Genomic DNA, 14676 nt, shown 5'->3' on the forward strand with positions numbered 1-14676 from the left:
GGTTAATCATGACCAGCAGATGACCCCTATTAATTTTGAGGTCATAGGTCAAGGTCACTTTGACCAAGAACAGTAGAACTTTTGTGTACAGTGACCAAAGAATTTCTGTTCCTTGTGCAATTACTGAATTCATCAAGGGGGCATTTCATGTTCTACGAACTCTTGTTCAAATCATTTTGATTTGTTAAAATCATGGCAGTCAGATGGCGTGGTCACAACCCTATATGTATAAAGTAGAAATGGTCCTTGTTTGACCTTTTCTACCAAGATTGTTCAAATTATTCTGATTCCGCATCATTATAAGGTCACTCCCAATTTTGTTCAAAGGGGAAGATTGGCCCCTTTTAGGGGCTACCAGAACTAAAATTAGAAATTTTGGTATGTAGCATTATCCTGGGGTCAATATATGCCAGGCACGGGGGTCCCTTGTTTTAGATTGACTTATGTAGGAAAAATCTTTTTTAACCCTTACCCCGCTAAATTTCTATAATCAACTTGTCGGTCTTTCAATTTGGACAGTACCATTAACTGTCAAAAGGGGTGCTTACCAAAAAGATACTGACTGAATGGCGAACAGTGCAGATCATAATCAGACTGCATGGATGTGCAGGCTGATCATGATCTACCCTGGTCGCAAAGGCAGACTCACTCATGCCCAGCATGATAAAGGTTAAAAAATATTCTTATATAGAAACATAAGACCCAGACCTTAGATATTTATGTCTCCCCAAATTGGGGGAGACATATTGTTTCTGCTCTGTCCGTCCGTCTGATTCATTTCATTTAATTTCCAATTCATTTCAGACCAATAACTGGAGAATCATTTGACCTAGAACCTATGAACTTCATAGGGTGGTAGGGCTTATGGAGCAGATGACCCCTTTTGGGGTCACTCCTTTAAAGGTCAAGGTCACAGGGGCCTGAACATGGAAAACCATTTCGGTCAATAACTTGAGATCCACTTGACTCAGAATGTTGAAACTTCATAGGATGATTGGACATGCAGAGTAGACAACCCCTATTGATTTTGAAGTCACTCTGTTAAAGGTCAAGGTCACAGGGGCGTGAACTTGTAAAACCATTCCTGATCAATTATTTGAGAACCACTTGACCCAGAATGTTGAAACTTCATAGGATGATTGGACACGCAAAATAGATGACCCCAAGGTCACAGCAGCCAAAATATGGAAATCCATTTCCTGACAGAAACTTGAGAACCATTTGACCTAGAACGTTCAAACTTCATAGGGTGATAGGACTTACAGAATGACCCCTATTGTTTTTTGGGTCACTCCTTCAAAGGTCAAGGTCACAGGGGCCATCTCTCAGTCACACTTAATTTTTTATCAATAAATTGAGAACCATTTGACCTAGAACCTTAAAACTTTATAGGGTAATAGGGTTACAGAGTAAATGACCCATAAAATTTTTAGGGTACTAGATCAAAGGTCAAGGTCATAGGGGCCTGAACTTCGATGAGAAAGCTTGTCATGCCCAAAATCCGGACCCTTAACTGAAAGGTTAAGGTCACGACAAAAGGACTTTTTTCATGTCCTGTCTGTAACTCAACAATCCTTAAAGGGACTTTAATATTACTTGGCACAAAGATTCACCTCCATGAGATGAAGTGTCATGTGCAAGAACCAGGTCCCTAGGTCTAAGGTCACACTTAGAGGCCAAAGGTCAGATACAAGAATGATTTTGTCCAGAGCATTTCTTCTTCATGCATGGAGGGATTTTGATGTAACTTGGCACAAACTTCATAGGGTGATAGGACTTACAGAATGACCCCTATTGTTTTTTGGGTCACTCCTTCAAAGGTCAAGGTCACAGGGGCCATCTCTCAGTCACACTTAATTTTTTATCAATAAATGGAGAACCATTTGACCTAGATCCTTAAACCTTTATAGGGTAATAGGGTTACAGAGTAAATGACCCATAAAATTTTTAGGGTACTAGATCAAAGGTCAAGGTCATAGGGGCCTGAACATAGAAAACCATTCTGATCAATAGCTTGAGAACCACCTGACCAAGAATGTTGAAACTACTATGATTGGACATGATAAGTAGATGACAGCTATTGATTTTTTGGTCATTTGATCAAAAGTCAAGGTCACAGGGACCAGAACATGGAAAACAAGTTCTGATCAATAATTTGAGAACAATTCGACCTAGAACCTTAAAACTTCATAAGATGATAGGACTTAAAAGAGTAGATGACCCTTAATGTTTTTGGCGTCACTTGAGCTAAGGTCAAGGTCACAGGGATCTGAACATAGAAAATGGTTTCCTATCAGTAACTTGAGAACAACTTGGCCCAGATCGTTGAAACTTCATAGGATGATTGGACATGCAGAGTAGATGACCGTTATTAGTTCCCTACTGATTGAAAACCAGTTTCGGGGACTATAGGAATGCGCTTTTCCATCAGTCCATCATTCCGTCCATCCATCTGTCCGTCGGTCCGCAATTTCAAGTCCGGTCCATAACTCTGTCATCCATGAAGGGATTTTAAAAATACTTGGCACAAAAGTTTCCCATGATGAGACGACTTGTCATGCACAAATCCTGGACACCTAGCTTAAAGGTCAAAGTCACAATTGGAGGTCAGAGGTCAATAGGGTTTTTTCCTGTCCGGTCCAGAACTCTGTCATCCATCAAGGGATTGCAATATTACTTGGTATAAATGTTCCCCATGATGAGATTATGTATCATGCACAATGCCCAGAACTGTAGCTTAAAGGTGAAAATCACACTTGGAGATCAAAGGTCAATACGATTTTTTTTCCTGTCCAGTCTATAACTTTGTCATGCAAAACAGGATTTAAATATCAGTTTGCACAAATATTCCCTTCGATGAGAAAGCTTGTCATGCCCAAAATCCGGACCCTTAACTGAAAGGTTAAGGTCACGACAAAAGGACCTTTTTCATGTCCTGTCTGTAACTCAACAATCCTTAAAGGGACTTTAATATTATTTGGCACAAAGATTCACCTCCATGAGATGAAGTGTCATGTGCAAGAACCAGGTCCCTAGGTCTAAGGTCACACTTAGAGGCCAAAGGTCAGATACAAGAATGACTTTGTCCAGAGCATTTCTTCTTCATGCATGGAGGGATTTTGATGTAACTTGGCACAAATGTTCATCACCATGAGATGGATTGGACTGCACAAGAATCAGGTCCCTAGGTCCAGTCTGTAACTCAGCAATCCTTAAAGGGACTTTAATATTACTTGGCACAAAGATTCACCTCCATGAGATGAAGTGTCATGTGCAAGAACCAGGTCCCTAGGTCTAAGGTCACACTTAGAGGTCAATGGTCAAATTCAAGAATGATTTTGTCCAGAGCATTTCTTCTTCATGCATGGAGGGATTTTGATGTGTTTGGCACAGATATTCACCACCATGAGTTTCTTGTGGACTTATATAGATTTTTAGCTCACCTGCGCACAAAGTGCTCAAGGTGAGCTTTTGTGATCGCCCTATGTCCGTCGTCCGTCCGTTCGTCGTCAACAATTGGACTGTTAACACTCTAGAGGTCACAATTTTGGCCCAATCTTAATAAAACTTGTTCAGAATGTTACACTCAATAAAATCTTGAACGAGTTCTATATTGGGTCATCTGGGGTCAAAAACTAGGTCACCAGGTCAAATCAAAGGAAAAGCTTGTTAACACTCTAGAGGTCACAATTTTGGCCCAATCTTAATGAAACTTGGTCAGAATGTTACCCTCAATAAAATCTTGGACAAGTTCAATATTAGGTCATCTGTGGTAAAAAACTAGGTCACCAGGTCAAATCAAAGGAAAAGCTTGTTAACACTCTTGAGGTCACAATTTTGGCCCAATCTTAATGGAACTTGGCCAGAATATTACCCTCAATAAAATCTTGGACGAGTTAGATATTATGTTATCTGGGGTCAAAAACTAGGTCACCAGGTCAAATCAAAGGAAAAGCTTGTTAACACTCTGGAGGTCTCAATTTTGGCCCAATCTTAATGGAACTTGGTCAGAATATTACCCTCAATAAAATCTTGGACAAGTTTTTTATTGAGTCATCTGGGGTCAAAAACTAGGTCACCTAGTCAAACCAAAGGAAAAGCTTGTTAACACTGTAGAGGCCACATTTATGACTGTATTTTCATGAAACTTGGTCAGAATGTTAATCTTGATGATCTCAAGGTCCAGTTTGAATCTGCATCATGTGGGATCAAAAACTTGGTCACTAGGTCAAATCAAAGGAAAAGCTAGTTGACACTGTAGAGGCCACATTTATGACCATATCTTAATGAAACTTAATCAGAATGTTAATCTTGATGATCTATAGGTCACATTTAAATCTGGGTCAGGTGGGATTAAAAACTAGGTCACTAGGTCAAATCAAAGGAAAAGCTTGTTAACACTCTAGAGGCCACATTTATGACTGTATCTTCATGAATCTTAGTCAGAATGATAATCTTGATGATCATAAGGTCCAGTTTGAATCTGGGTCATGTGGGGTCAAAAACTAGGTCACCAGGTCAGATCAAAGGAAAAACTAGTTAACACTGTAGAGGCCACATTTGTGACCATATCTTAATGAAACTTGATCAGAATGTTAATCTTGATGATCTATTGTCAAGTTCAAATCTGGGTCAGGTTGGGTCAGAAACTAGGTCACTAGGTCAAATCAAAGGAAAAGCTTGTTAACACTCTAGAGACCACATTTGACTTTATCTTCATGAAACTTAGTCGGAATGTTAATCTTGATGATCTTTTCATTTGGAGTAAAAAACTAGGTCACCGGGTCAAATCAAAGGAAAAGCTAGTTAACACTTTAAAGGCCACATTTATGACCATATTTTAATGAATCTTGGTCAGAATGTTACTCTTGATGATCTTTAGGTCAATAGGTCAGTAGAGCGATACAAGGCCTTCATGGCCCTCTTGTTTGTTTGTTTCTGAAGCATTAGCAAAGAAATTTGTTCAACCAAGCAATTAAACTCAGATGAGCGATATAGTGCCATCATGGCCCTCTTGTGTTAGTAAAGAATTTTGTTTAAGCAAGCAACTTAACTATTACTGGTCGTAGGGAAAAATCAAGATGACTTTTCTGTAGTACAACATGCATGTTACATCCAATATTTAGGTGTATTTTGACCTATCTCTACTGGTAAGGATTTTTATGCAGATTTAATTTTTTTTTTAAAAGATTCATTCCCTTTGTGTTATGGGAACATGAAAACAGTATCATATAAATTACAGGTTGGCAACTTGGAAGATCTTTTGGCAGAAAAGGAAGATCAGTTAACCCAAATAAAGACCCAGTCGAGTAATTGTATTGAGTCTTCAGACAGTGCTATCTCAGCCATGGAGGAATCTATCTCAGAAAAAGACAAACAGATTGAAAGGTATTTATACAAAATCTTTCAGTAACAATGGATCCCTAGAAGGGATGCAAGATAATAAATGTTTATACATGTATAGAATTAAGGAAATAAACTTTCATTGAAACACTGTTAAAACATTTTCAGATAAAAGGATGCCAAAATTAAAACTGAAAGTTATTGTTATTATTAGCTCACCTGAGCCAAAGGCTCATGGTGAGCTTTTGTGACCGCTCAATGTCCGTCGTCAGTCGTCCGTTGTGCGTCCATCAACATTTTCTAAAAAAATCTTCTTCTTGAAAACCACTTGGCAGAATTACTCCAAACTTCACAGGAATGATCATTAGGTGGCCCCCTTTCAAAATTGTTCAAAGAATTGAATTCCATGCAGAACTAACTTTAAAAATCTTGTCTAAAACCGCAAGGCATAGAGCATTGATATTTGGCATGTGACATCATCTAATGGTCCTCTATGAAGATTGTTCAAATTGTGCCCCTGGGGTGAAAAAGTGCCCCACCTTGGCGGTCCCAAGTTTTACTATACTTATATAGGAAAAAACTTTGAAAATCTTCTTGTTTGAAACCACTAGTCCTAGGCCTTATATATTTGGTATGTAGCATTGCCTTGTAGTCCTCTACCAAGATTGTTCAAATTGTACCCCTGGGATGAAAAGGGGCCCTGCCCTGGGGATCCCAAGTTTTGCATAGACTTAATAGGAAAAAAGTTAAAAAATCTTTAATATTTGGTATGTAGCATTGCCTTGTGGTCCTCTACCAAGATTGTTCAAATTGTGCCCCTGGAGTGAAAGAGGTCCCTTCCCGGGGATCCCAAGTTTAACATATACTTGTATAGGAAAAAAGTTTAAAAATCTTCTTGTCTGAAACCACAAGACGTAGGCCTTTGATATTTGGTATGTTGCATTGCCTAGTGGTCCTCTACCAAGATTATTCAAATTATGCCCCTGAGTTGAAAAGAGGCCCCATCCTGGGGGTCCCAAGTTTTACATAGACTTCATAGCAAAAAACTTTAGAAGTCTTCTTGCCCGAAACTGCAAGACATAGGCTTTTGATATTTGGTATGTAGCATTGCCTAGTGTTCCTCTACCAAAATTGTTCAAATTATGCCCCTGGGATGAGAAGAGGCCCTGTCCTAGGGGTCCAAAGTTTAACATTGACTAATATAGGAAAAAAATTTAAGATCTTATCGTCTGAAAGTTCAAGGCCTTGGCCTGTAGCATTGCCTAGTGGATCTTTAACAATATTGTTCAAATTTGCCCCCGGGGTGAAAAGAGGTCCCTTCCCGGGGATCCCAAGTTTAACATATACTTGTATAGGAAAAAAGTTTAAAAATCTTCTTGTCTGAAACCACAAGACATAGGCCTTTGATATTTGGTATGTTGCATTGCCTAGTGGTCCTCTACCAAGTTTATTCAAATTATGCCCCTGAGTTGAAAAGAGGCCCTGCCCTAGGGGTCCAAAGTTTAACATTGACTTATATAGGAAAAAAATTTAAGATCTTATTGTCTGAAAGTTCAAGGCCTTGGCCTGTAGCATTGCCTAGTGGATCTTTAACAATATTGTTCAAATTTGCCCCCCGGGTTGAAAAGAGACCCCTTCCTGGGGGTCTTTTGTTATGTGAGTTATATAGGAAAAACTACTTCAAAAATTATCAGATGATATTTCCTAGACTAGTTAATTATAATTACCTGATGACCCAAAGTGATTAGGGGTCACCTGACTGTGACCTAGACCTACTGACCTTTGGATGACATGTGCAGTTTTGCACACCAACCTTAAAATTGACTTTCAGTGACCATGAAAGTGACCAACTGACATACTTTCTGAATATTTTAGCATCAGTTTGACATTTGAAACATGTATCTCATATTACTCAGGTTATGAACCAGGGTCATCATGACCCTCTTGTTTACAAGACAGTATCAGTTCATGAAGAAAGAAAAGCGGAAACTATCATATATTTTGGAAAGAGAAACTGCTCCCATCGGTTCTGTGCAAATTGTGCAGGATTTTCTACAAGGGTCCTGCTAAAAGTTCTGTCATAAGGTTCGGATTTCTTAAGTGCAGTGTTACATCAAAATTATTGTCCTCCTCATAGAAAAAAAAGGGGGACATAGAAGTAGGCTGAATCCTTCTGCTGTCCGTCCTTCCGGCCATCCTTCCTTCCTTCCGTCCATCACACTTCGTGTCTGGTCCATAATTCTGCCATCCATGAAGGAATTTTGAAATAACTGGGCATAAATGTTCCCCATAATGAGATGACGTGTCGTGTGCAAGACCCAGACCCATTGCTCCAAGGTCAAGGTCACACTTAGAGGTCATAAGTTAACAGAGTCTGTTTCATGTCTGGTCCATAGCTCTGCCATCCTTGGAGGGATTTTGAAATAACTTTGCAAAAATGTTAACCATAGTGAGACATGTCATGCACAAGACCCAGACCCCTATCTCTAAAGTCAAGGTCACACTTAGAGGTCAAAGGTCAGATACAAGAATGACTTTGTCCGGAGCATTTCTTCTTCATGCATGGAGGGATTTTGATGTAACTTGGCACAATTGTTCACCATCATGAGACGGAGTGTCATGTGCAAGAACCAGGTCCATAATTTAGAATCACTGCCCTTTGTTGTTACTATAAATAGCTTATATTGTAACCTTTTTATTACTGGCCATAGGGAAAAATCGAGATCACTTTTCTGTAGTACAATATGCATGTGATCGCCCTGTTTCTGTCGACAACAATTTGGCTGTTAACACTCTAGAGGCCACAATTTTGGCCCAATCTTAATGAAACTTAGTCAGAAGGTTAATCTTGATGATCTTTAAGGCCAAGTTTGAATCTGGGTCATGTGGGGTCAAAAATTAGGTCACCAGGTCAAATCAAAGAAATAGCTAGTTAACACTCTGGAGGCCACTTTTATGACCATATCTTAATGCAACTTGGTCAGAATATTAATCTTGAAGATCTTTAGGTCAAGTTTCATTCTGGGTCAGGTGGGGTCAAGAATTAGGTCACCAGGTCAAATCAAAGGTAAAGCTAGTTAACACTCTAGAAACCTAATTTTAAGTTTGAATCTCATGGGAATTGATCAGAATGTTTGTCTTGATGACCTTAAGTCAGGTTCGAATCTGCGTCATGTGGGGTCAAAAAAAGGTCACCGGGTCAAATCAAAGGAAAAGCTTGTTAACAATCTAGAGGTCAAATTTATGACTGTATCTTCATGAAACTTAGTCAGAATGTTAATTTTGATGATCTTTAGGCCAAGTTGGAATCTGGCTCATGTGGGTTCAAAAACTAGGTCACTTGGTCATATCAAAGGAAAAGCTGGTGAACACTTTAGAGACCACATTTGTGACCTTATCTTTATGAAACTTTGTGAGAATGTTGATCTTGATGATCTTAAGGTTAAGTTCCAATCTGGGTCAGGTGGGCTCAAAATCTAGGTTGCCAGGTCAAATCAAAAGTAAAGTAAATCTTGATGATCTTTAGGTCAAATTCGAATCTGGGGCATGTGGGGTCAAAAACTAGGTCACTAGGTCAAACCAAAGGAAAAGCTAGTTAACACTCTAGAGGCCACATTTATGACCTTATCTTAATGAAACTTGGTCAGAATGTTAATCTTGATGATCTTTAGGTCAGTAGGTGAGCGATACAGGGCCTTCATGGCCCTCTTGTTAGGTGTATTTTGACCTATCGCTACCTTGTAAGGATTTTTGTGTGAACATAGGATTTCTTTTGTGTCTAGCTCACCAGAGCACGAAGTGCTCAAGGTGAGCTATTGTGACCGGTCTTTGTCTGGCATCAAAAAGTAGGTGACTAGGCCAGATCAAAGGAAAATCTTGTTAACAGTCTAGAGTGCACAGTTTTAGTTTGAAACTCATGAGAATTTGTCAGAATGTTTGTCTTGATGAACTCGAGGTCAAGTTCGAATCTGGGTCATGTGGGCTCAGAAAACTAGGTCAGCAGGTCAAATCAAAGTAAAAGCTTGTTTACACTCTAGAGGCCACATTTATGATTCTGTTTTCATAAAACTGGTCAGAATGTTTGTCTTGATGATCTCTAGGTCATGTTTGAAATTTGGTAATGTAGGGTCACTAGGCCAGATTAAAGGAAAATCTTGTTAACACTCTAGAAACCACATTTTAAGTTTGAAACTCATGAGAATTGGTCAGAGTGTTTGCCTTAGGTTAGGTTTGAATCTGGGCCATATGGAGTCAAAAACTAGGTCATTCAACCAAATCAAGTGAAAAGCTTATTAACACTCTAGAGGCCACATTTATGACCCTATCTTCATGAAACTTAGTCAGAAAGCCAATATATTTTTTGTCTAAATTTGATTTTGATTGAAATTAAATATCTGTTGTCTGGATTTCAATTTCAGTTGTGACACATTAATCAACGCCTGGCTAATTGTTGAAAAAATGTCATGCAATAAACAACAAGGCAGTCTGAAAGACAGCTAAATCCCCCGCCACTGCTATGGATAGTGAAAGGGTAAACCTTTGACCTTTAGCTGTGACCTTGACCTTGAACTGACATGGCTGACTCATGAATTCTGCACACTGTCTTGATGAGGTGATCATTTGACCCAAGTTTCATAAAAATCCGTCAAGGGGTTTAGGAGATACAGAGCTCAAACCTTTGACCTTGAGTTGTGACCTTGACCTTGAGTTGACATGGCTGACTCATGAGTTCTTGATAAGGTGATCATTTGACCCAAGCTTGATGAAAATCCTTCAAGGCGTTTAGGAGATACAGATCGGACACAAAATGGAAAGCTCAAACCTTTGACCGTAAGTTATGACCTTGACCTTGAGCCAGCATGGCTGACTCATAATTTCTGCACATCGTTTTGATGAGGTGATCATTTGACCCAAGTTTTATAAAATTCCTTAAAGGGGTTTAGGAGATATAGAGCGGACACAAAATTGAAGGCTCAAACCTTTGACCCTGAGTTGTGACCTTGACCTTGAGCGGACAAGGCTGACTCATGGATTCTGCACATCGTCTTGATGAGGTGATCATTTGATTCAAGTTTCATGAAAATCCTTCAAGGGGTTTAGGAGATATGAAGCGGACACGAAAGTGTTACGGACAGACGGACGGAAGGACAGAAGGAAGGACAGACATAGACCATTCCTATAACCCCCAACCACTTGTGGTGCGGGATTAACAATCAGCAGGGGTAGATAGGTATGAAAATATCCGAAAACTGTTATTTACAGACTCGTTATTAGCGATATCAGAGTAATGTAAAGGAGTGTATAAATTTTTTTTTTAAGCTCACCTGAGCATGAAGTGGCCAAGGTTAGCTTTTTGTGATCCCCATGTGTCCGTCGTCGTCATCGTCCGAGGTCAACAATTTGACTGTTAACACTCTAGAGGTCACAATTTTGGCCCAATCTTAATGAAACTTGGTCAGAATGTTACCCTCAATAAAATCTTGGAAGAGTTCGATATTGGGTCATCTGGGGTCAAGAACTAGGTCACCAGGTCAAATCAAAGCAAAAGTTTGTTAACACTCTAGAAGCCATATTTATGATAATATCTCTGTGATTCTTGGTCAGAATAGTAATCTTGATGGTCTTTAGGTCAAGTTCAGATCTGGGTCAGGTGGGGTCAAAAACTAGGTCACCAGGTGAAATCAAAGATAAAGTTAGTTAACACTCTATAAGCCACATTTATGACTGTATCTTAATGAAACTTGGTTAGAATGTTAGTCTTGATGATCTTTAAATCAAGTTCAAATCTGGGTCAGGTAGGTTCGAAAACTAGGTCACCTGGTCAAGTCAAAGGAAAAGCTAGTTAACACTCTATAAGCAACATTTATGACCGTATCTTAATGAAACTTGGTTAGATATTTAAGCTTGATGATCTTTAGGTCAAGTTTAAATCTCGGTCAGGTGGGGTCAAAAACTAGGTAACCTGGTGAAATCAAAGGAAAAGCTTGTTAACACTCTAAAGGCCACATTTATGACTGTATCTTCATGAAACTTGGTCAGAATGTTAACCTTGATTCTTTTGTGGTCAGTTTGAAATCTTGGTCATGTGGGATCAAAAACTAGGTCACCAGGTCAAATCAGAGGAAAAGCTAGTTGACACTATTTATGACTCTATCTTAGTCAGAATGTTAATCTTGATGATCTTTAGGTCAAGTTCGAATCTGGGTCATGTGGAGTAAAAAACTAGGTCACCGCGTCAAATCAAAGGAGAAGCTTGTTAACACTTTAGAGACCACATTTATGACCATATCTTAATGAAACTTGGTCAGAATGTTAATCTTGGTGATCTTTAGGTCAGTAGGTCAGGTGAGCGATACAGGACCTTCATGGCCCTCTTGTTTGTTTGTTTAAGAAGCATTAGCAAAGAAATTTGTCCAACCAAGCAGTTAAACTCAGGAGAGCAATATAGTGCCATCCTGGCCACTGTGTTAGTAAAGAATTTTGTTTAAGCAAGCAACTAAACTCAGGGGAGCGATATAGGGTGATCATGCATGTACCTACATGTCTGAATAATACACAGTATAGGTCATCTAGGTCATATGTCATCCTGGTCATCTAGAATACAAATTAATGCACATGTTTAAAATAGAGTTTCGCGCATGGGAGTAAACATGGATTGACAGCCCCTTTAATCTAAGCGACTCGCAGGATTATGCGCTCCTTTGCCATTAAACTGCCTTGATGCATTGGTTTTTGAAAATCAACGCCATAACTGTACCGGAGACACAAAGACAAACAACAATGACTCTTTTTTTGTTCCCTTTTTATTCCCACCTGATTACTTCGCGTCACTGAACCTGTTCCACTGCACAAGTACACATTGATAAAAAAAACCTGTATAACAATATGTCCTGAAAATACACAACATGTTAACGACGTAAAGTTATAAAAACACAACATGACTGAGTCAGTCAACCAGTTTCTTAAAGATAGATTTCTGTATCTTAGTAGTCCACCGCGGTTGACTGTCGCCCTTGTACGGCTTCAGTTTGGCGTGGTGCACAACTCTTTTGTATCCTTCCTTGTCGAGTTGCACGACAAAGGTGACTTGAGACAGCTTTGCCGTAACCACAAATGGACCTCTATAACTTCTCTCAAGTTTTGGCTCAGCACCTGGCTTTTTAGCTCACCTGAGCCAAAGGCTCATGGTGAGCTTTTGTGACTGCTCAATTTTGCGTCCGTCTTGGGTTGTGCGTCCGTCAACAATTTCTAAAAAAAATCTTCTTCTTTAAAATCACTGGGCAGAATTACACCAAACTTCATAGGAATGATCCTTGGGTGGCCCCCTTTCAAAATTATTCAAAGAATTGAATTCCATGCAGAACTCTGGTTGCCATGGCAACTGAAAGGAAAAACTTTAAAAATCTTCTTGTCCAAAACCACAGGGCCTAGGGCTTTGATATCTGGTGTGTAGCATCATCTAGTGGTCTTCTACCAAAATTGTTCAAATTATCCCCCTAGGGTCAAATATGGCCCACGCCCCGGGGATCACATGGTTTATATAGACTTATATAGGGAAAACTTTGAAAATCTTCTTGTACAAGGCCTAGGGCTTTGATATTTGGTATGTAGCATCATCTAGTGGTCCTCTACCATGATTGTTCAAATTACCCCCCTAGGGTCAAATATGGCCCTGCCCCGGGGGTCACATGGTTTATATAGACTTATATAGGGAAAACTTTGAAAATCTTCTTGTACAAAACCACATGGCCTAGGGCTTTGATATTTGGTATGTTACATCATCTAGTGGTCCTCTACCAAGATTGTTCAAATTATCCCCCTAGGGTCAAATATGGCCCTGCCCCGGGGGTCCCAAGTTTTACATAGACTTATATAGGAAAAAAAGTTTAAAAATCTTCTTGTCTGAAACCAGAACACTTAGACCTTTGATATTTGGTTTGTAGCATTGTCTTATGGTTCTCAACCAAAATTATTCAAATTGTACCCCTTGGGTGAAAAGAGGCCCTGCCCTAGGGGTCCCAAGTTTTATATAGACTTATATAAGAAAAGCTTTAAAAATCTTCTTGTCTGAAACCATATGACCTAGGCTTTTAACATTTGGTATGATGCATTGTCTAGTAGTCCAAAATTGTTCAAATTATGCCCCTGGGGTGAAAAGAGGCCCCACCCTGGGGTCACTTAGTTATTATGTGAGTTATATAGGAAAAATACTTAAAAAATCATCTGATCCTATTTCAAAGACTGTTTAATTATAATTACCTGATGACCCCAAGTAATATGATGTCACTTGACTGTGACCTTGACCTACTGACCTACTTTCTTGTTTTTAGCCCACCATCATCAGATGGTGGGCTATTCAAATCACTCTGCGTCCGTGGTCCGACGTCCGTCCTTCCGTCCTTCCGTTAACAATTTCTCGTTATCGCATCTCCTCAGAAACTACCAGGGGGATTTTGACCAAACTTTGTCAGAATGATTTATTGGTACCCTAGTTGTGTCCCCCTGAAAATCAGACTGGTTCAACAATTCTTTAGTGAGTTATGGCCCTTTGTTTATTTCTATAATTTACATAGATTTATATAGGGAAAAACTTGAAAATCTTCTTGTCCAAAATCACAGAGCCTAGGGCTTTGATATTTGGTATGAAGCATCATCTAGTGGTCCTCTACCAAAATGATTCAAATTATTTCCCTGGGGTCTAATATGGCCCCGCCCCGGGGGTCACATGGTTTATATAGACTTATATAGGGAAAAACTTTGAAAAACCTCTTATTCAAAAACACAGGGCCTAGGGCTTTGATATTTTGTATGCGACATTATCTAGTGGTCTTCTACTAAGATTGTTCAAATTATTCCCCTAGGGTCAAATATGGCCCCGCCCCGGGGGTCACATGGTTTACATAGACTTATATAGGGAAAAACTTTGGAAATCTTCTTGTCCAAACCACAAAGCCTAGGGCTTTGGCATTTGTAATGTAGCATCATCTAGTGGTTCTCTACCAAGTTTGTTCAAATCATCCCCTAGGGTCAATTATGGCCCCACCCTGGGGGTCACATGGTTCATATAGACTTATATAGGGAAAAGCTTTTAAAATCGTCTTGTCAATAACCTACAACATTCAAGGTTGGACCACCTGTATGGTTTTGAGTGGCAAGATGAACCTTGACATGAGTTGACCTTGATTTTGACCTAGTGACCTACTTTCACATTTCTGTAGCTACAGCCTTCAGATTTAGACCACATGCATAGTTTTGTGCACTGAAAAAAACTTTGACCTTGATATTGACCTAGTGACCTACTTTCACATTTTTGAAGGTACAGAGGCTTCAAAT

At 39.4% G+C, this 14676-nt stretch overlaps 1 protein-coding gene across 9 annotated transcripts in view; it reads left to right on the forward strand.

The window, feature by feature from the left end:
• Nucleotides 1–14676, forward strand: part of LOC123529310 (ELKS/Rab6-interacting/CAST family member 1-like) — a 423378-nt gene that overhangs the window by 140701 nt on the left and 268001 nt on the right. For all 9 annotated transcript variants that reach the window (XM_053521352.1, XM_053521353.1, XM_053521354.1 and 6 more), the window contains one exon: nucleotides 5243–5388. In XM_053521352.1, the coding sequence (XP_053377327.1) occupies nucleotides 5243–5388 (146 nt within the window). The remainder of the gene's footprint in view (nucleotides 1–5242; nucleotides 5389–14676) is intronic.

This window comes from Mercenaria mercenaria, chromosome 13, assembly GCF_021730395.1.
Source record: "Mercenaria mercenaria strain notata chromosome 13, MADL_Memer_1, whole genome shotgun sequence".
Classification (NCBI taxonomy): domain Eukaryota; kingdom Metazoa; phylum Mollusca; class Bivalvia; order Venerida; family Veneridae; genus Mercenaria; species Mercenaria mercenaria.